The following is a 21,419-nucleotide window of genomic DNA, read 5'->3' on the forward strand; positions in this document are numbered from 1 at the left end:
GACCCTAGTCCTGTAGCGGCCCCTGGTGGCAGTGCGTCCGCTGTTCAGCGCGGCGGCCACCTTGTCCATCTCCCAGAGCTCCCTGTCCTCCCCCGGAGGCAGCGGGCCGCGAGGGCTTGGCGTCTAGGCCGACGTAGCAGCAAGTCCTGTAGGGGGAAGCTGTCAGAACCCAAGTTACTCGTCCCTTCCACAGCAAGCAAAGGAACGCGGAGTCGGAGTCTGGATCCCCGTCCTGGGGCTCGAGAGGAATGCTTGCTCCGCCCTGCTTTCGGCCACCCGGCGCCTCTCCTTGAGCACAAGGGTCGAAAGGCCCGCGCGCGGCCTCTCTGGCAGCTTCCCTCCACGCTGTACGGAACGCCTGTCGGGTCGAGCCCCGAACTGAGACTAGCCCTTTGCCGCCGCCCCTTCCCCAGCACACGCCTCCTGCAGTTGCGAACTTCATTTCCCAGTGTCTCTGGGGGTTCCAGGGCCCGAAGCCCACTGCACTCTGGTAGTGGTAGTTCAAGCGGGCCGCTAGCCTCGACAAGAGCAATGGGAGGAGTCTGGGGCGAGAACTACACTTCCCGGCGGCCCGAGAGATGGCTTTCTGGGTCCGGTCAGGACTCCATAGTCCCTGCTCTCGCGGCCCTAGCTCCCAGAGGAAGGAGCGAAGCGCTCGGACTACATTCCCCGAAGGCCCCTGCGCCTCACCCTCTCCTGCCGCGACGCGGGGTCTGTGCTCTTCAGGTGCGGTCTCAGGGTGACGGCCGGCCGGCCTCGGACTTCCACTCCCGTGGTGCCCCGCGCGTGGCCGACCCAGCCCTCGGCTCCCGCCGACCCCATTGCGGCGCTGCTTGTTGTCGTGAGCTGCAGCCGCCCCGCCCCTCCTCTGCTCCCCTCCCCCCTGCCCTGCGCACGGGCCGCCCCTCCCCCCGCCTCCCCGGCCCCTCTCACGGTGCCAAGATGGCGGCGGCGGCGGGCGGCGGCAGTTGCCCCGGGCCTGGCTCCGCGCGGGGCCGCTTCCCGGGCCGGCCGCGGGGCTCCGGCGGGGGTGGGGGCCGCGGCGGACGGGGCAGCGGGGCCGAGAGAGTGCGGGTAGCTTTGCGGCGCGGCGGCGGCGCGGCGGGGCCGGGTGGAGCCGAGCCCGGGGAGGACACGGCCCTGCTCCGTTTGCTGGGGCTCCGCCGGGGCCTGCGCCGGCTCCGCCGCCTGTGGGCTGGCCCGCGTCTTCAGCGGGGCCGGGGCCGCGGCCGCGGCCGGGGCTGGGGCCCGAGCCGGGGCTGCCTGCTGGAGGAAGAGAGCAGTGACGGGGAGTCCGACGATGAGGTGAGGCAGTCGGAGGCGTCCCCAGCGCCGGGCGGGGCGGAGGCCGGGGGCTTCCAGGGGTTTGGGTGGCCCTGAGGGGTGGCGTGGGGAAGCGGGTCCTCAGGGCCCCTGAGGAGGGAAAGGCCTCTGGAAATAGGCATGGGAGGAGTTAGGTTGCACGGAGCTGTCGGTGGAAGGGGCCTCTGAAAAGTGGATAGAGAAGCCCGGGCTGAAGCTGGGCACTTGGGCCCGAGGCAGGTCCTGCTGAGGTGTCCTGGATTCATCCTTGGTGGTTGGCAAAGCTAGTGCAGGAGAGGTCTGGGTGAGGAGGCTGTGGGGACCGCATGCCCAACCAAGGGTTGTTGACAGCAGCAGCCTGGCTTTAGTGGACCCAGCCTAGGGCTCTCTGGGCTCTTACCTGTAGGCTGCCCCGCTTGGCCTCATAACCTCCGCAACACATCCCTGGTTTCGCCAGTGCCCCAATTCCTTCTCTGACTCAAAGTGGAGAGATGATAGAATGATGGAGGGCTTCCTCTTCGGGGCACAGGTTGAAGAGAAATGGAGTAAAGGCTGTCTGGGTACTCTAGCAGGTCTGAGTTCAATTCAGGATTTATCCGCACCAGCTTTTCTGAAGAGGCAGGAAAGTGTGGGTTGGATTACTTAGGACAGTTTGTAGCCACCTGAAGGCTCAGGGTAGATCATAATATGATAAATCATTTGATACATACACAGACACCCCGTTTGGGTGCCCCAGTTCCCACCTTCTTTCAGAAAGAAACTACAGCCTGAGAGGATGTAGATGGAGGTCCCACTTTTTTCCTGAGTTGGTGTATGAGGAAATCTGAGGGTAGTGCCTACTGCCTGGTCTGAGAAGACCCTGTTTTGTTCCCTTTGGGCCAGTGAACCACTTATGGTTGTGCTGGTGTGGTCTGGAACTGGGGATGGAGGTTCAAAATAGTCTCTGCCTCCACCCCCAGGAAGAGACCATGTTTTCTGTTCCCCTCACCATCCAGTCTTTTAAAATAGGGATATGTTAAGGGGGAAGCTGGGGATATTCCTCAGTACCTGAGTCTCAGGTAAAACTAGGGCTTTGGCACTGACTGCTGTTTCTCCCCTCCACCCCTGGTCCCCTAAATCAGGAGTTTCAGGGTTTTCATTCAGATGAAGATGTGGCCCCCAGTTCCCTGCGCTCTGCGCTCCGATCCCAGCGAGGTGAGTGATGGGGAAACTCTACCTCTATAGCTTTACAGGAATGTTATTCTTGTTCTTCATGTCAGCTCTTCCCTGCTCAACTCGAGTCTGCATCAGTTATCAAGTGTGTTCTGTGTTCAAAACCCAAGTTAGGCTGGGCTGTGGGTGAAACAGACAAGTAAGACTTAGTCCCTGCCTTCCTCGAGTCTTCCTCAGTCTGCAGGGCTAGCTTGACCCATCTCCCCACACCTATTCTCCTTTTAGGTCGAGCCCCCCGAGGTCGGGGCCGCAAGCATAAGACGACCCCCCTTCCACCTCCTCGCCTAGCAGATGTGGCTCCTACCCCCCCAAAGACTCCTGCCCGGAAACGGGGTGAGGAGGGCACAGAACGGATGGTGCAGGCACTGACTGAACTTCTCCGGCGGGCCCAGGCACCCCCAGCCCCCCGGAGCCGGGCATGTGAGTCCTCCACCCCCCGTCGGTCTCGGGGACGGCCCCCAGGACGGCCAGCAGGCCCTTGCAGGAAGAAGCAACAAGCCATAGTGGTGGCAGAAGCAGCTGTGACAATCCCCAAACCTGAGCCCCCACCTCCTGTTGTTCCAGTAAAACACCGAACTGGCAGCTGGAAGTGCAAGGAGGGGCCCGGCCCAGGACCTGGGACCTTCAAGCGTGGAGGACAGTCTGGGCGAGGAGGCCGTGGAGGCAGGGGCCGAGGCCGAGGTGGGCTCCCCCTCGTGATCAAGTTTGTTTCAAAGGCCAAAAAAATGAAGATGGGACAATTGTCCTTGGGACTTGAATCAGGTCAGGGTCAAGATCAACATGAGGAAAGCTGGCAGGATGCCCCCCAAGGAAAGGTTGGATCTGGACAGGGAGAGGACCCCTGCTGGAAGAAGGAACAGAAGCTGGAGGATGAGGGAGAGGAGGAGAAAGAAGAGAAAGACAAGGAAGAGGAGGAAGAGAAGGAAGAGAGCACTGTAGCCAAGGAAGAGATGGTGCTAGCTGAGGAAAAGGAAGAGGCAAAGCTGCCATCACCACCCCTGACTCCTCCAGCCCCTCCACCTCCTCCATCCCTCCCACCTCCCTCAACATCTCCCCCGGTCCCACTTTGCCCTCCACCACCCCCAGTGTCTCCTCCACCCCCACCATCCCCTCCACTGCCTCCTGCCCCAGAGGAGCAGGAAGAATCCCCTCCTCCTGTTGCCCCAGCTACATGCTCCAGGAAGAGGGGCCGGCCTCCCCTGACTCCCAGCCAGCGAGCAGAGCGGGAAGCTGCTCGGGCAGGGCCAGAGGGCACCTCTCCTCCCACTGCAGTCCCCAGCACCACCACAGGAGGCCCTCTGGAAGACAGCCCCACTATGGCCCCCAAAAGTACCACCTTTCTGAAGAACATCCGGCAGTTTATTATGCCTGTGGTGAGTGCCCGCTCTTCCCGTGTCATCAAGACACCCCGGCGATTTATGGATGAAGACCCACCCAAACCCCCAAAGGTAGAGGTCTCACCCACTCTACGGCCTCCCGTTGCCACCTCCCCACTCACCCCCCAGGAACCAGCACCAGCCCCCTCTCCGCCGCGTGCCCCAACTCCTCCACCTACCCCAGTCCCACTCCCACTCCCTGAGAAGAGACGGTCCATCCTAAGGGAACCTACATTTCGCTGGACCTCCCTGACCCGGGAACTGCCCCCTCCTCCTCCTGCCCCTCCACCAGCCCCACCCCCACTTCCTACCCCTGTCACTCCGTCCCGGAGGCCCCTGCTCCTTCGAGCCCCTCAGTTTACCCCAAGTGAAGCCCACCTGAAGATCTACGAATCGGTGCTTACTACTCCTCCTCTTGGGGCCCCTGAAGCCCCTGAGCCAGAGCCTCCTCCTGCCGATGACTCTCCAGCTGAACCTGAGCCACGGGCAGTGGGCCGCACGAACCACCTCAGCTTGCCTCGATTTGTCCCTGTGGTCGCCACTCCTGTTAAGGCCGAGGTGCCCCCTCCTGGGCCTCCAGCTCCAAGCAGTGGGCAGCAGCCTCAGGCTCAGCTGCAGCAACCCCTGCAGGCCTTGCCAACTCCACTGCTGCCCCAGACACAGCCACCACAGCAGCCACAGCTGCAACCACAGTTACAGCTGCAGCCGCCGCCACCACAGCAGCCTCCGCCACCAGAAAAGGCCCGGATCCCAGGCCTTGGTTCCTTACCACTGTCTGGTGTGGAGGAGAAGATGTTCAGCCTCCTCAAGAGAGCCAAAGTGCAGCTAATCAAGATTGACCAGCAGCAGCAGCAGCAAAAGGTGGCGTCTCTGATGCCGGTGAGCATGGTGCTTTGTCCAGACCCCTGCACCTGGTCAGCCAGCCTCGATTCTCTGCAGCCCCTTAACCTTTCCTAGACACCCTCTAGCACTGCAGGGACCCCCCAGGACCAGTCCTTCCCCTGTCCCCTGGCTGCCTGTGTTTCTTTCCTGGACCCATCCATTCCCAGTGCTAGTCTCTTAGCCCCATTTTTCCTCACTTTTTAGCCTCTGACATTGTTTATTCCCCCTCCAGCCGAGCCCTGGAGGGCAGATGGAGGAGGCCGTGGGGACTGTCAAGCAGATCCCAGATAGAGGTTCTGTCAAGTCCGAAGATGAATCGATGGAAACTAAGAGAGAGAGGCCATCGGTATGAAGAGGGAGGAAGCCCCCTCCGAAGAAGGCTGGTTATAGGAGCACTAGGGACAGCTCTCCACATGTATTCCTGGTTTCTTCTCCCCCAGGGCCCTGAGTCCCCTGTGCAAGGCCCCCGCATCAAACATGTCTGCCGTCATGCTGCTGTGGCCCTGGGTCAGGCCCGGGCCATGGTGCCCGAAGACGTCCCCCGCCTCAGTGCTCTCCCTCTCCGAGATCGGCAGGACCTCACCACGGAGGGTAGGGGCGGATGTATTGTGGGGAGATTTGACAGCTGTGTCAAGTTTGGGGGCGAGCGAAGGCACCAAGATCCTAGGAGAGCTGAGTTGGGTGTTGGGGCTAGGTGGCAAGTGGGTTGGAGTGCTAGGTCTCAGAGTGGACTTGGGAGCACTTGGAACCTGAGCACTGTGGAAAAGTGGGGGCCAGAGGGCCAGTTTAATGGGATCTCGGGGAGGTCAGGGAATTGAAATGGAACACCTGATGGCTTTGTGGCTCCATCCCCACCTCTCCACTGCACTAGATACGTCATCAGCATCTGAGACTGAGAGTGTCCCATCTCGGTCCCGGCGGGGAAAGGTGGAGTCAGCAGGGCCTGGGGGAGACTCAGAGCCTGCAGGGTCTGGAGGGACCCTGGCCCATGCACCCCGGCGCTCACTGCCCTCCCATCATGGCAAGAAGATGCGGATGGCACGGTGTGGACACTGTCGGGGCTGCCTGCGTGTGCAGGACTGTGGGTCCTGTGTCAACTGCCTGGACAAGCCCAAGTTTGGGGGCCCCAACACCAAGAAGCAGTGCTGTGTGTGAGTAGCTGGGGTGCAGCCTCCATTCCCACCCGTGGTTGTCAGTCACCCAGGCCTCCTGCCCCACCAGAGCAGTGGGATTGGCATCCTTGTGGAGAGCTTCCTCTCTTCCCTCAGACCACCAGTCCCCTACCCTGGTGACGTGCTGCTCCCCTCCCCAGATACCGGAAGTGCGACAAGATAGAGGCTCGGAAGATGGAACGGCTGGCCAAAAAAGGTAACGAGGTTTGAGAAGTGTTTCTTACATGGTCTTACTGAGATTCATGGTATGGAGGAAACCATGTTTTCTTTGCTTTCCTCCCCTTATCTTTGCAGCCCACCATCTTTGTTTTCTTTTCCATCGTGTGCTTTTTGTATCTTTCCTGTACTTGTTCTCTTCTGCCCCACTTTTTTCTGGCTTTCCTCCATCCAAGTGTCCCATGTCCCTGGCTGAGCTCAGATCCTACTAAGTCCCCTGTTCCCACAGGCCGGACGATAGTGAAGACGCTGTTGCCCTGGGATTCCGATGAATCTCCTGAGGCCTCCCCTGGTCCTCCAGGCCCACGCCGGGGGGCGGGAGCTGGGGGGCCCCGGGAGGAGGTGGTGGCCCCCCAAGGGCCCGAGGAGCAGGACTCCCTCCTACTGCAGCGCAAGTCAGCCCGGCGCTGCGTCAAACAGCGACCCTCCTATGATATCTTCGAGGACTCGGATGACTCAGAGCCCGGGGGTCCTCCTGCTCCTCGGCGTCGGACCCCACGAGAGAATGGTGCGAATTTCTTATTGCTTCCTCTGTCATTAATTCTGTGTCTTTTTTGTGCTAGAGTGAGGGTTCTATCAGTCTCAGAAATTAGCTGAGTACAGAAAAGGGGGTGGTCTTAGTGGACAGGGAGAACAGGTGCAGAGGTTTTCAGGAGCTTATTGAATAAGGCCTAGATCATCCTAGTGGGCCTTGGCTAATTAAAGAAAACCCTGGGCATCCAGGTTACATTTGAGGGTTGTAGGGGAGAGGGAATGGGGCAGAGAAGAGCAGGAACCTCACCGCCCACATGTCCTTCCTAGAGCTGCCAGTGCTGGAACCTGAGGAGCAGAGCCGGCCCCGCAAACCTACCTTGCAGCCTGTGTTGCAGCTCAAGGCTCGGAGGCGCCTGGACAAGGTCAGCATAGCCCTTGTGGAAGGCATGGCTCTCGCCCTGAGGAGCTTTCTGGCAAGTCAGAGTGACAGGCTCACCTGAGTGCCATGGTGTGTCCACGCCAGAGGACAGGCCCTGTGGGGTGAAGCCAGGCCTGTCTTTCTGGAAAGCAAAGTAGGATCTGGGCAAAAGGTGGGGTCAGGTAGATTCAAGAAGAGGGCAATAAGGAGAGAAATTGGTGTAGGATTGGGCTGGCAGCCCTCTGAGCATGACTGTCCCTCCCTAGGATGCTTTGGCCCCTGGTCCCTTTGCTTCTTTTCCCAATGGCTGGACTGGAAAACAAAAGTCCCCTGATGGCGTGCACCGGGTTCGTGTGGATTTTAAGGTATGGCATTGAAGGGGCATGTGGCAGGGACTGTGGCTATGTTGATTATGTCTGAGAAGCCAGAGCTTTAAAGTTGCACCTGGTGTGTGTTCCTGGCTGCTGTCTGATTCCATGTCCTCTCTTCCCTCAGGAGGATTGTGACCTGGAGAACGTGTGGCTGATGGGCGGCCTGAGTGTACTTACCTCCGTGCCAGGGGGGCCACCGATGGTGTGCTTGCTGTGTGCCAGCAAAGGCCTACATGAGGTTGGATCCCTGCCTTTTTTCACAGCCCCCATGTCTTCGTGGGCCCTTACTGCCTGATTTCTTGGGCCCTCTCAACAGGGTCTCATTCCTCGGCCTCCTGGCCTCACGCCGTGCCCATCGTTCACTCTCCCCACCCTCAGCTGGTGTTCTGCCAAGTCTGCTGTGACCCTTTCCACCCATTCTGCCTGGAGGAGGCCGAGCGGCCCCTGCCCCAACATCATGACACCTGGTGCTGTCGCCGCTGCAAGTTCTGCCATGTTTGTGGGCGCAAAGGCCGGGGATCCAAGGTTTGGGCCCAAGGGCAATGGATGTGGGTGGAGGCATAGAGGAGAAGTGGTATCCCTACGCTGGTAGGTTCTGCCATTGCTGTCCTTCTCAAACATCCAACAGCACCTCCTGGAGTGTGAGCGCTGCCGCCATGCTTACCACCCAGCCTGCCTGGGGCCCAGCTACCCAACCCGGGCCACACGCAAACGGCGCCACTGGGTGAGAGATGAAGCCCACACCCCTTGCTTTGGAGTTCTAATTAATGCCGCCACCACCACTAGACTTGCTCTGGGCCAGGGTTCTCAGGAGGAGGGAAAGGTTAGAGGTCTTTTGGAGAGTTTGATAATCATCACATATTCTCTTCAAGAATTTCTCCTAAATGAGGTTTATGTGCAGAATTTGTATGTGATGGTTTTGGGGGCTCATGGATTCCCCTGGGCTGAGAACCCTCTGCTCTAGCCTAAAGTCCTTCCCATCTCCCTCTGCGAGTCTCCCCACTTCATTTCTCTCCTGCCCTGCTGCTTTTTCTCTCTCTTCCTCCTCTTCACCTCTGCTGCACACCTTTTCTCCTCTTACCCATCCTTCCTCACCTGTCTCCTGCCCACTGTCCACTCTTCTTTGCCCATCCCCCTTTCCCACTGCTCCAGCCTGGTGTTTGGCTCTCCCCCTAACATCACCCTGACCCCCCAGATCTGCTCAGCCTGCGTGCGCTGTAAGAGCTGTGGAGCAACTCCAGGCAAGAACTGGGACGTCGAGTGGTCGGGAGATTACAGCCTCTGCCCCAGGTGCACCCAGCTCTATGAGAAAGGTGGGGACCTGGCAGGGGACTGGAGCCCTGGGGGCCACCTGGGGATTGGGCCAGGTTCCTAGAGAGGCAGTTAGAACAGATACTCTTTTCTAGTGGCATTATACCCTCTTCTAGCTATGGGACTATCTTTTCACTCAGAGTACTCTTTCGCAGAAGCCCATCTAGTACACAAAGGAGGGACACAGCCCCTCTCAGGGCAGTGGGAGTGGAGGGCCTGGACCCCACCCTTTTGGGGGCCCCTGAGATATCTCCTGGAACCTCACGTCTCCACTGAGCTCTTTGAAAACCTGGGCTTCCTCATTTACTCAGGCAGCATGTTTATCAGAACTTTTCTTTGTGGGGTGTTGGGGCTACAGAGTTAGAAGAAGAAGCCTTATTCTCAGCCAGCTTTTTGGGAATTGTAGGGACCCAAGATGGGACATGACAGAGGCAGCCCATGCAGCAGTCAAGGAATGGCTGGCCTCTGGACAGGGACTCTGAGGGACAGTGGTGGCCCCAGCCCCTCTGACTTGCCTCATCTTTGCTCTTGCTCCAGGAAACTACTGCCCGATCTGCACACGCTGCTATGAAGACAACGACTATGAGAGCAAAATGATGCAGTGTGCACAGTGTGACCACTGGGTGCACGCCAAGTGCGAGGGGCTCTCAGGTAAGTGGGCAGAGTACATGGGCTGTAGCCTCAGCCCTGTGGGGATCCCTGCCTACCGTCCACCATAGGCCCTCAGAGGACAGGGCTAAATATTCTTGGTGAGCTGGGGACTGCTGAGAGCTCTCACATCCTCTTAAACGGCTTTTCCTTTCCCACTCTGGCTGTTCTAGATGAAGACTATGAGATCCTTTCGGGGCTGCCAGACTCGGTGCTGTACACCTGTGGACCATGTGCTGGGGCCACACACCCCCGCTGGCGAGAGGCCCTGAGTGGGGCCCTGCAGGGAGGCCTGCGCCAGGTGCTCCAGGGCCTGCTGAGCTCCAAGGTGGCAGGCCCACTGCTGCTGTGCACCCAGGTCTGGGGGCTCGGGTGGCAGGACGAGGTGGGGCTAAGCCCAGCACCAGCCCTACTGACTTCCCCTCTTTGCAGTGTGGGCAGGATGGAAAGCAGCTGCACCCAGGGCCCTGTGATCTGCATGCTGTGAGCCAGCGCTTCGAGGAGGGCCACTACAAGTCCGTGGTGAGTGGGACACTGAGAGGAACAGGTGGGTGCCAGGAGGAGAGGGCTGGGGCTGGGGTGGGGGCTCGTGTCCTGACAAACCCCCTTACAGCACAGCTTCATGGAGGATGTGGTGGGCATCCTGATAAGGCACTCAGAAGAGGGAGAGACCGCGGAGCGCCGGGCTGGAGGCCAGACAAAGGGGCTCCTACTGAAGGTGAATTCTTTGGAGGATGCCTGAAGGGTGGCTTGAGTGATAGTGGGGAGGAGTGGGTCCTTCAGACCCTGCCCCCACCAGCTTTTCTGGGGAAGCCAATTCTCATCCTGTTAACCCACTCCCCAGCTGCTAGAGTCTGCGTTCGGCTGGTTCGACGCCCATGACCCCAAGTACTGGCGACGGAGTACCCGGCTGCCCAAGTGAGCAAGGCTGGGTAGCAGGAGGGGAACCAGGGAGTGAGGGCAAAGGCAAGGGCATCAGGGTTAAGCTGGGCTGAGAATAGACAAGGAGCAGAGTTAGGGTCTAGAGAGTGGTGGAACCAGAATGAGTATGCCCAGTGTTTCTAGACGAGCAGGCCTCAGATTGTGTAGTTAGTTCTCACTTTGTTTCTACTTTGTGCTAGGCAGTGTTAGAGACAGCAGTGAGCGAGCCATGTTTGGCGGGTATTGGGCAGGCACTGATGACCCAGAAGGTCAGGGCGGTGATGGGAAAGCCCAGGGAGCTATGGGAGCCCTGCCTAGGAGCCCAGGGCCTCACCTTCCCAGAAGAGATGATATCCAAGCTGAGGTGTGGAGGAAGAGTATTCCATGCATGGGGAACAATATTTCATGTGCCAAAGGTAGCATAAGAGGGCCTAGATTGCTTGGGAGACTTAAGAGAAATTCTACATGGAGAGAGGACCAAGGGTGTCATGGCATGTCTTGGCTGATGTTGTGGGTGGGCCCCAGTCCAGCCACCCCTGTTAAACATGTCAGATGCTGACCCTGCCTGTCCACAGCGGAGTCCTTCCCAATGCCGTGTTGCCCCCATCCCTGGACCATGTCTATGCTCAGTGGAGGCAGCAGGAACCAGAGACCCCGGAATCAGGGCAGCCTCCAGGGGACCCCTCAACAGGTACTGGGAAGTGGGGGCTGGAAGCCAGAGACCCTGAGTTGGTGGCCGGGCCCCACATCCTCATTCTTGGACTTCCCTTCCCACACCCCTTCCAGCCTTCCAGGGCAAGGATTCAGCTGCTTTCTCACACCTGGACGACCCCCGTCAGTGTGCACTCTGCCTCAAATATGGGGATGCAGATTCTAAGGTGAGGGCTACTGCATGAAGCCCCAGGTTGTGGGGTCTGGTCTGTGGAGCCTCCCCTCAGGTCACTCCTCCTCTGCCCCCAGGAGGCAGGGCGGCTCCTGTACATCGGGCAGAACGAGTGGACACACGTCAACTGTGCCATTTGGTCAGCCGAAGTGTTTGAAGAAAATGATGGCTCCCTCAAGAACGTACACGCTGCTGTGGCTCGAGGAAGGCAAATGGTGAGGGCACGGGCGTGGAGAGGTGGGCAGCCCTCAGGGCCCTAGATGGGGCCCCTCTTCCAGTGGAGACAGTCACAAGACTCTCTACCACGGCTTGTCCTTTCACTGCTGGTCCCAAGTACCCTTTTTATTTGTCCCAAGATCCTAGTGCTGCAGTGGCAGCCATTCTTTTCCTGTTTGTGCTCCCGGACATAATATGGGCCTAAAGCCTGCGAGACTAAAAGTTAGATGACTTCCTGTCGATTAAATCTCTGCTAGATGTTTTCTATATCGTATAGCATTTAGCTCTTACTGTATCCCTGTGAGGTGAGGTGTTGCCTGGGTTAGAATCCCCCCTCAACCAGTGTGGGACCTGAGCGGCTACTGTAGAATGCCTCTAGCTCACCATCAGGAAGTAGGACAGTGGGGATACCTACACAGGGGGCAGGTTGAAGATCAGATGAAATAGTACAGATTCCACATTAGAAGAGGTGAGGAAGATGGTAAGCGCCGGTCAGCCTTAGCTCTTGTTATTTTGATTCCTACTGCAACTCTCTTTAAAAGCTCTGAGACAGTTTTGATGTGCGCTTGGCTCTGGATGCAGCTAGGGGAGGGCTTATGTTTGGTGAGTGCCTTTGCTGTTTGAGGTGCTGCGCTAAATGGGCCCAAGCAGAGTCTCAAGGACAATGGTGCTGAGTGTCAGACCCTGGCCCCAGTCACTGGCTTCCCCCCTTAGTAGCCCCTTCCACCTGCAGCGCTGTGAGCTCTGCCTGAAGCCTGGAGCCACGGTGGGCTGCTGCCTTTCCTCCTGCCTCAGCAACTTCCACTTTATGTGTGCCCGGGCCAGCTACTGCATCTTCCAGGATGACAAGAAAGTTTTCTGCCAGAAGCACACAGACCTGCTGGATGGCAAGGTGGGCCCGCACCTTGGGGGAGGAGCTCCTCACTGCTCTTACTCCCTCCTCCACTCAGGAACCCCTGCAGCCCCTCCGACCTGGTGCCAGCTGCCTCAGTGTCTCCTCCTTGTTCCCTTAGCCCCTTCCCCAGTCCTTTAGCCAAGCCCCTGACTTTGCAGTGTCTGCCTCCAGAGCCTTCCCTCGCTTCCCCCTCACCCCTCACAAATCCAGCAGCCACATTTGCCACCCACCTCCCAGGAGATCGTGACCCCTGATGGTTTTGATGTTCTCCGCCGAGTCTATGTGGACTTTGAGGGCATCAACTTCAAGCGAAAGTTCTTGACGGGACTTGAACCTGATGCCATCAATGTGCTTATTGGTAAGCAACTTGCTCTCTACCCTGATCTTCCTCACCCTGCCTGGGCCCACCCTCCTGACCTCTTCTCTGCACCGTAGGCTCCATCCGAATCGACTCCTTGGGCACTCTGTCTGATCTCTCTGACTGCGAGGGACGCCTCTTCCCCGTTGGCTACCAGTGAGCTGTCCAGGGGGCCTAGGTGGGGTTGGGGGCCTCCAGGACTGGATCTTGTTTCTAAAGTTGTCCTGACTTTCTTGTCACACTTGTCCACCCCACAGGTGCTCCCGTTTGTACTGGAGCACGGTAGATGCTCGGCGGCGCTGCTGGTATCGGTGCCGAATTCTGGAATATCGGCCATGGGGGCCAAGGGAAGAGCCGGTTCACCTGGAGGCAGCAGAGGAGAACCAGACCATTGTGCACAGCCCCGCCCCTTCCTCAGGTACAGCCTTGGAACTCCCTTGTTTACTTCCCTGAAGGCTGTTCTCCCCAGATGGTTTCCTACCAACTCTTACTCTCGTGTCCCCTAAAGCAACTCTAGGATGCCTGACGTTCTTCCATTTGTTGTAACGGCAGTAACTTAAGATAACTTAATGTCTACGCACAGTGTGCTGGGGGTGTGCTCAGGATTTCAGTAGAAGTGAGAGGAGATGAGGGGAGAATACCATGCTACCTGCTTGTTGAGGGTGGCAACTTCTGGACAAATGGAGGGAGTGTTTATGGCCACCTGACCTGGGGCTACCTGCTTGTGTAATGCTCCCCACAGCCCTTTGAGGAAGGTATAAGCTTGGCTTTGCAGCTTAAAAAGGGCAGTCACTCCACAATGACAGTGGTAGAGCTAGGATTCCAGCCTAGATCTACTGAATTCCCAAACTGGCACCCTCACATCCATGCTATCACTGAGGGATGTAGCTGAGGGCCGGAGGGCGCAGAGCAAAGAACGGGCTTGGAGATAGGTAAAGGGAGTGGTAGTTGTGGGCTGAGTGGGAGGAGGAAGAGATTTGGATTATGTGCTCGCAGGTAAGGTGTTTGTTCTGGGTTGGAGCATGACATGGAGTAGAGAGGAGAGTAGGATACAGCATCCTGGCTGGAAACAAGGGAGTATTGGGAGGAGGCGGCAGAGATCAGCTTGCACAGATTGGGTGGAGCCAGGTAATGGGGAGCTGCAAGCGCCAAGATGGGGTGGGTGCGTTTGATGTGGCAGGGATGTGTGGAGCAGGTAAGAGAGTGGTAGGACCTGCCGTGCTGGAGAGAGGGCAGTGCCCTGCGTGGGGCCTGAATCAGAGAGCAGTAGGCAGCTAGGAAATGGGGAGATGGCAAAGGATGGGTGAAGAGGGATCACAAAGGAACTCCAACCCCAGTGTGGATGTTTTGCAGAAGCCTTAGAGGGGTCTGAGATCTGGATAATGACTGGGAACCCATGCATCTTGTGCCCAGGTCAGGAGCCAGGAGGAGAAGGCACAGTTGGCTCAAAAGAAGGGAGGGAATGTGAAGAGAGGCTTTCACAAAGAGCCCCTGCCACCAGTGATGTCGTTCTCTTGCCTCTCTAGAGCCCCCAGATCATGTGGACCCCCCACCAGATACAGATGCCCTTATCCCTAGAGCTCCTGAGCACCACTCACCCGTTCAGAGCCTGGACCCCACACTTCGGCCGGATCCAAGCAGCGCCCCTCCTCCAGCCCCTCGCTCCTTTTCGGGGGCTCGAATCAAAGTGCCCAACTACTCACCATCCCGGAGGCCCTTGGGGGGTGTCTCCTTTGGACCCCTGCCCTCCCCTGGTGTGTACCTGGGAGTGTCCGGGAGAAGGGTGGGGCCGGGTGAGGCAGGAGCTCCTCTGAATGAGGAGGCTGACACTGACCCTTCCCCCCACAGGAAGTCCATCTTCTCTGACCCACCACATCCCTACAGTGGGAGACCTGGACTTCCCAGCTCCCCCCAGACGCTCCCGTCGTCCCAGCCCCCTGGCCCCTAGGCTGCCACCATCACGGCGGGCCTCTCCCCCTCTCAGAACCTCTCCTCAGCTCAGGGTGCCCCCTCCTACCTCAGTTGTTAGAGCGCTCACACCTACCTCAGGGGAGCTGGCTCCCCCTGGCCGGGCCCCATCTCCTCCTCCACCCCCTGAAGACCTGGGCCCAGACTTTGAGGACATGGAGGTGGTGTCAGGACTGAGTGCTGCTGACCTGGACTTTGCGGCCAGCCTGCTGGGGACTGAGCCCTTCCAGGAAGAGATTGTGGCCGCAGGGGCAGTGGGGAGCAGCCACGGGGGCCCAGGAGACAGCTCAGAGGAGGAGGCCAGCCCCACCCCCCGCTATGTCCACTTCCCTGTGACTGTGGTGTCCGGCCCTGCGCTGGCTCCTGGAGCCCTCCCTGGAGCCCCCCGCATTGAACAGCTGGATGGAGTGGATGACGGCACAGACAGCGAGGCTGAGGCAGTCCAGCAGCCTCGGGGCCAGGGAACTCCTCCTTCAGGGCCAGGAGCCGGCCGGGCTGGGGTCATTGGGGCTGCAGGGGACAGAGCCCGACCTCCTGAGGACTTGCCATCAGAAATTGTGGATTTTGTGTTGAAGAACCTAGGGGGGCCTGGGGAGGGGGGTGCTGGGCCCAGAGAGGAGCCACTCCCCCCAGCACCTCCCCTGGCCAATGGCAGCCAGCCCCCTCAGGGCCTGCCCCCTAGCCCAGCTGACCCCACCCGGACGTTTGCCTGGCTCCCTGGGGCTCCAGGGGTCCGGGTATTGAGCCTGGGCCCTGCCCCTGAGCCCCCTAAACCCGCGACATCCAAGATCATCCTTGTCAACAAGCTGGGGCAAGTGTTTGTGAAGATGGCTGGGGAGGGTGAACCTGTCTCACCCCCAGTGAAGCAACCACCTCTGCCCCCTGCCATCCCCCCCACCGCCCCTGCATCCTGGACTCTGCCCCCAGGACCCCTGCTGGGGGTGTTGCCAGTGGTAGGGGTGGTCCGTCCTGCCCCGCCCCCACCCCCACCTCCATTGACGCTGGTGTTGAGCAGTGGGCCCCCCAGCCCACCCCGGCAGGCCATCCGCGTCAAAAGGGTGTCCACCTTCTCTGGCCGTTCCCCACCAGCGCCTCCCCCAAGCAAGACTCCCCGGCTGGAGGAAGATGGAGATTCCTTGGAGGACCACCCCCAGGGTCCAGGGCTTTGTGGCATTGGGTAAGTAAGTGTGCCTAGGCTGCAGAGCGGGAGAGAGGTGGGCAGGAGAAAGCAACTGAGCCTTCTCACGGTTCCCCCCACCGCCAGGTCTAGCCGAGTGAGGATGAAAACGCCCACTGTGCGTGGAGTTCTCGACCTGGATGATCCTGGGGAGCCCGCTGTGGGGGAAAGCCCACGGTGAGTGGCCAGCATCCTTTCCCTGAAGGCTCCAAGACCTCTGTCCCCTCCTCCTTCTGACAGGTCTCTCTTCACAGGCCCCTCCAGGACCGGTCCCCTCTGCTGCCACTCCCAGAAATTGGTCCTCCCCGGGCCCCCGATGGTCCTCCCGACCTGCTGCTTGAGTCCCAGTGGCACCACTACTCAGGTAGGGACCAGCCTTTCCCTCTCAACTGCCTCCTTCCCTGTGCTTGCCTCAGTTGAGTAACTGACATACAGAATTGATCCATTTTAAAAAAAAAACATCCACTGGTTGTTGCATGCTGGGTATGAGCCTGAGACCGGGTGCTAGAGTTAGAGACACCCTTGGGAGCTTATGGCTTGTGGCAGAAACAGACACAAAGATGAAGTTTCAGCTTGATGTGAGAGGTCCTCTGAAAGTGCCTGTCCAGTGTGCCCAAGAGTCCAGGAAGGGGCTTCAGAGGCTAGTGTACCAGGGTCAGAGGGTTAGGTACCTAGTAAAGCCAAAGATGAAGTTCTGGGGATCATCCAGTGAGGATGGAGCCCACTTAGGACCCAGAGGAGGGATAGGAACAGTAGGAAGGAGATAGAGGAGAGTAGTGTCCCAGAGGCTCAGGGAAGCAAGTAGTCAGTGATTCTAGCTGCCACAGAGGACACCAGGCACGTGGGGTCTAGGAGTGGTGTACTGTCCAGGCAGGAGGCACAGGGTGGGGAGGATGTGTTAAGAGTTCAGAACTGAAGACAGTGGTTGATGAAGCCAGAACAACACCCAGGTACCTTGCCAAAAAGCTCAGCTAAGAGTCGGGGGGAGGAGGTGGGGCAGAAGCTTAGAGAGGTTTGGTGTGAGGGCTGAGAAAGCAAAGTCAAGGATGAGGGCAAAGGGGACTCATGGATGGAAAAGGAGATGGGAGGAGGCATGGCGGTCAGGTTTGAATAGGAGACTCCTGAGATGGAGGAAAGGAGGTGAGGAAGGTGTACGGACATAACTCGCTTTATCTCATTTTTCACAAATTGAAGGTTTGTGGGAACCCTGCATTGAGCAAGTCTTATCTGTCATTTTTTAGCAATATTTGCTCACTTCATGTCTCTGAATCATGCTTTGGTAATTTTCATGATATTTCAGAGTTTTTCATTATTTGTTATAGTGATCTGTGATTTTTGATGTTACTATTGCAAAAAAAAGATTACAACTCACTGAAGTCTCACATGATGGTTAGCATTTTTTAGCAATTAAATATTTTTTTAATTAAGGTATATATGTTGTTTTTTAAGACAATGCTGTTGCACACTTAATGGACTATGGTGTAGTGTGAATATAACTTTTTTATGCACTGGGAAGCCAAAAGATTTGTGTAACTCGCTTTATTGCAATATTCACTTTATTGTGGTGCTCTGGAACAGAACTTGCAGTATCTCCGAGTTATGCCTCTACTTGGAGAGGTATGAGACATCAGTATGCAGGTTGGGAGCACTTGGAGCAGTTTTGGCTGATAGACTCAGTGAAACTGGAAGGGCAGTTCTCTGTTGGTCATGGAGGGAAGTGGGAGAGGGGGTGGGCTACAGCCAAGTAAGCTGGTAATTGCGTAGTCTGAAGCTTGGGATTTCTTGTGACCTCAGTCCTGTCTAGATGTGTAGATTTTCTCATTATGGAGAGCTCAGCTGCTGAGTATGGAAGTGGAATGAAATAGACTGAGGCTGTTTAACTGAAAGGCTGCTTACAGGGGTCAGAGATGGCATGAGGATATGGCAATGATCAGGACAGGCAGGTCCCTGCCCTTAGGGACTAGGCTACATTTTGCTAGAGAAAACAGACACGTGCATTAGCAAGTGCACTCTCACTTAAGAGTGAGCACTGTGAGAAAGAAGACAGTGAGTGTGCCTGGGCGAGGCCTCCCTAGTCTGTCCTGTTGTGTTCGAGGAACAGAATGGAAGTGAGGATGGGGAAAGGTAGAAGTCAGAGGTGGACCTCGGGGCAGTGTGAGATCTGGAGATGATGTGGGTCCCACAGTAAGAGGTTTAGACTCTTGCTTAGGGCCGTGAAGGCACATGGACAGGTTGGCCCAGACAAGTGATGTGGGGATAAAGTATGGCCACATGAGTCTTGCCTCTCCTAAAGTGTGCTCCACTCAAATATTTGCCCCTTGCCCCCCTCAACTCAGGTATAGTGGTCAGCCCTCAGTCCACATCCTACTTGAGCCAGCAGCAGCATTTGGTGCACTGATCCCTCCCTCCATAAAGCCCACCTCCCTCCTCATTTCTGGTTATGCCTCCTCTTTGCCGCAACCTGTGGTGTGTTCCAGGGCCCTGGCCTTGACTTCTCTGTCTTCACTCACTCCCAGGTGCTCCTGTCTGGCTTCTTGGCTCTAAATCCCATCTCAGTTCTGAGAGCCCCCAGATCACTAGCCAGGCTGCTATATCCTGCTGCCTGCTCGCCATCTCCACCAGCAAGTTGAAACGGGAGGCTTTCTAAGGGGAATCTCAGACTCAACATGTCCCAAACTGAGTTCTCGACCTTCACCCCAAGCTCATTCTTCCCTCACCCTCACCATCTCAGTCAGTGGCAGTTTCATACTTCCAGTTGTTCAGGGTCCACACTTCAGAGTTGTCCTTGACCCCGCCACCACTGCCACCTTCTCTCATAGCTACATCAACTATGTCAGCTAGTCATGTCAGTTCTAGCTTTAAAATTTTTAGCCCTTGAGAAATCCCTCATTGTGTACATACACTTGATTCTCTGAGTATAGGTCTTTATAATAATATGTTGGTAATGTCTACAGAAATGTACTGCACTCAAAAAAATGCATGTGCAAAATATAATAATTCTCCAGTATTTTATGTTTTGTGTGACATAGAGAAGAAAGAGGGGTAGATGGACATTTATGGTGATTGCGTTTGGGTAAGCCATTAAGTGTGTCCTGCAGAAAAGGGACTGCAAGCCCTTTAGAAAAAATAATGTCCCTTCTGTAGGGTTCACTGGGCAAATACTGTAGGAGGAGGGCCATCAGACCCACTGTCTGTGCGTATAAGCACAGGGAGGAAGGGAAGGCAGAGGGGGAACCAGGGACTTTTGTGTCCAGGAGGGGTGATCCTCACCAACTCTGACCTGCTCCTTGGGACCAGGTGAGGCTTCAAGCTCTGAAGAAGAGCCTCCGTCCCCAGAAGACAAAGAGAACCAGGCTCCTAAACGAGCTGGCCCACATCTCCGTTTCGAGATCAGCAGTGAGGATGGGTTCAGCGTGGAGGCAGAGAGCTTGGAGGGTGAGTTGGGAGTAGCAGTGACAGGGAGGGAAGGTTCCCATAGAACACCATCCTGACTGCTCTGGCCCTGCCCTCTCCCCAGGGGCGTGGAGAACTCTGATTGAGAAGGTGCAAGAGGCCCGAGGACATGCCCGGCTCAGACATCTCTCCTTTAGTGGTACCTGAGGGCGTCCACAGGGATGCTGGGGGCTGGGACGACTCCTGGATGACAAGATGGGCCTCCAGCATGACTTGTGTGTCCTCACCTTTGACTCTTATTAGGAATGAGTGGGGCAAGGCTCCTGGGCATCCACCACGATGCTGTCATCTTCCTGGCAGAGCAACTGCCTGGAGCCCAGCGCTGTCAGCACTATAAGTTCCGCTACCACCAGCAGGGAGAGGGCCAGGAGGAGCCACCCCTGAATCCCCATGGGGCTGCCCGCGCTGAGGTCTATCTCCGGTAAGAGGTCTGGGGTGTGGTGCCTGGGTTGGGGTAGCCCTGTAGGAGTTCTCAAGGATGGGAATTAAGTCTGTACGGATTGGAAACTGAAGTCTGAGGAGAAGACACTGGACTACTCCAGAAAGTATTTCTGGAGTTCGCATCAGCAGAATGAACCTCATCTGCCCATTTTGCTGTCTTCAATAGTAGCAGTATTCCTCCTACCCTACCAGCAGTGGACTCAGGCCAAAGAATAGATAGGGGTAGCATTTTCTTGAAAGAATGGCCGTGAACCTCCCTCCTTTCCTCCCTCCCACCTGCAGGAAGTGCACCTTTGACATGTTCAATTTCCTGGCCTCCCAGCACCGGGTGCTCCCTGAGGGAGCCACCTGTGATGAGGAAGAGGATGAGGTGCAGCTCAGGTCAACCAGGTATGGAGGGCAGATCAGGGTGCTGAGGGTGGTCTGGAAGGGTCCTAAAGAGGGTGACCAGGGCAAGAGAGAGTTCATTCCTGGTGTGACACTGCCATCCCCCACCAGACGCGCCACGAGTCTGGAGCTGCCCATGGCCATGCGCTTTCGCCACCTCAAGAAGACATCCAAAGAGGCTGTGGGTGTCTACAGGTTAGTGGGGTTGGGGGGAGGATGCCCCTTGGGTGGATGGACAGGTGCCCTAGCGTGGGCTGCCTTGATTCTGTCCCCCTGCCCCCTGAGCTCCCCCTTGCCCGTCCTACCCTGCAGATCTGCCATCCATGGGAGGGGACTGTTCTGTAAGCGCAACATTGACGCTGGCGAGATGGTCATTGAGTACTCTGGTATTGTCATTCGCTCTGTGCTGACTGACAAGCGGGAGAAGTTCTATGATGGGAAGGTAAGCTCTGTGAGGCCATGGGAATAAGGCGGGTGAAACAGGGTGGTCCATGGGAACAGAGCCCTTGACTGTCCCACCCTGTCCCTGTAGGGCATTGGATGCTACATGTTCCGCATGGATGACTTTGACGTGGTGGATGCCACCATGCATGGCAATGCCGCCCGCTTCATCAACCACTCCTGTGAGCCCAACTGCTTCTCTCGAGTCATCCACGTGGAGGGCCAGAAGCACATCGTCATCTTCGCCCTGCGCCGCATCCTGCGTGGTGAGGAGCTCACCTATGACTACAAGTTCCCCATTGAGGATGCCAGCAACAAGCTGCCCTGCAACTGTGGCGCCAAGCGCTGCCGTCGGTTCCTTAACTGAAGTCGTGGCTACCTGCCACGCCCCCTGCTGCCATCTTGCCCCTAGCCTGGGGGCTCCCTCGTCCCTCCCAGAGCATCTCACCCCCACTCTCATGTTCAGGGTGGATGTGGGCATGCAGGTGGCAAGGGCCCTGCCTCCATCCTTCCAGCCCACCCAGCAATCGCCCCCTTCCTGTCCTGGGGGTCCAGGATGTAGATATTGTACAAAGGTTTCTAAATCCCTTCTTTTCTATGCACTTTTTTATTTAAGAGGGTGGGAATCCCAGGTGGGAACCCCCCACAATAAAGTCTGTCAATGTTTGGAGAGGTGGTCTTCCTGTTTGTATGGTGCTGGGGGCAGGTAACAGCTCATTTCTCTGTGCCCCATACTCATCCCAAGCCAGGGTAGCCCATCAGCCTGAACAGGTCGGTGAGAAGCCATCTTTCAGAATTAGAAGCAACTTGTGGGGTCTTTTACAGCTCAGAGTATAAATGTAATACCTGTTCTAAGTTAGAACCCCGCTGAGTGCGTGTAGATGAGCTCTCCCAGGG

General features: G+C 57.3%; 1 protein-coding gene across 2 annotated transcripts; it reads left to right on the forward strand.

The window, feature by feature from the left end:
* The first annotated feature begins 927 nt into the window (after positions 1-927).
* On the forward strand, positions 928-21,192 carry KMT2B (lysine methyltransferase 2B). 2 transcript variants are annotated; one of them, XM_064489258.1, is made up of 38 exons: positions 928-1,305; positions 2,424-2,496; positions 2,740-2,934; positions 3,079-4,769; positions 5,005-5,118; positions 5,213-5,363; positions 5,644-5,923; positions 6,085-6,140; positions 6,390-6,668; positions 6,962-7,056; positions 7,319-7,417; positions 7,548-7,661; positions 7,802-7,948; positions 8,052-8,147; positions 8,619-8,736; positions 9,272-9,385; positions 9,556-9,740; positions 9,815-9,904; positions 9,996-10,100; positions 10,227-10,300; positions 10,879-10,994; positions 11,090-11,181; positions 11,264-11,401; positions 12,136-12,294; positions 12,535-12,655; positions 12,733-12,811; positions 12,913-13,073; positions 14,182-14,409; positions 14,504-15,800; positions 15,888-15,977; positions 16,055-16,164; positions 19,098-19,235; positions 19,318-19,392; positions 19,497-19,674; positions 19,977-20,084; positions 20,193-20,276; positions 20,394-20,523; positions 20,614-21,192. In XM_064489258.1, the coding sequence occupies exons 1-38, from the start codon at positions 943-945 to the stop codon at positions 20,887-20,889; spliced, it is 8,019 nt and encodes a 2,672-aa protein (XP_064345328.1). In that variant the 5' UTR covers positions 928-942; the 3' UTR covers positions 20,890-21,192. The 2 variants fall into 2 exon arrangements, with proteins under 2 accessions (XP_064345328.1, XP_064345327.1); XM_064489257.1 differs by having other exon boundaries at positions 2,740-4,769.
* The last annotated feature ends 227 nt before the right edge of the window (positions 21,193-21,419 follow it).

Source organism: Camelus dromedarius, chromosome 9 (genome assembly GCF_036321535.1).
Source record: "Camelus dromedarius isolate mCamDro1 chromosome 9, mCamDro1.pat, whole genome shotgun sequence".
In the NCBI taxonomy this organism is placed as follows: Eukaryota; Metazoa; Chordata; class Mammalia; order Artiodactyla; family Camelidae; genus Camelus; species Camelus dromedarius.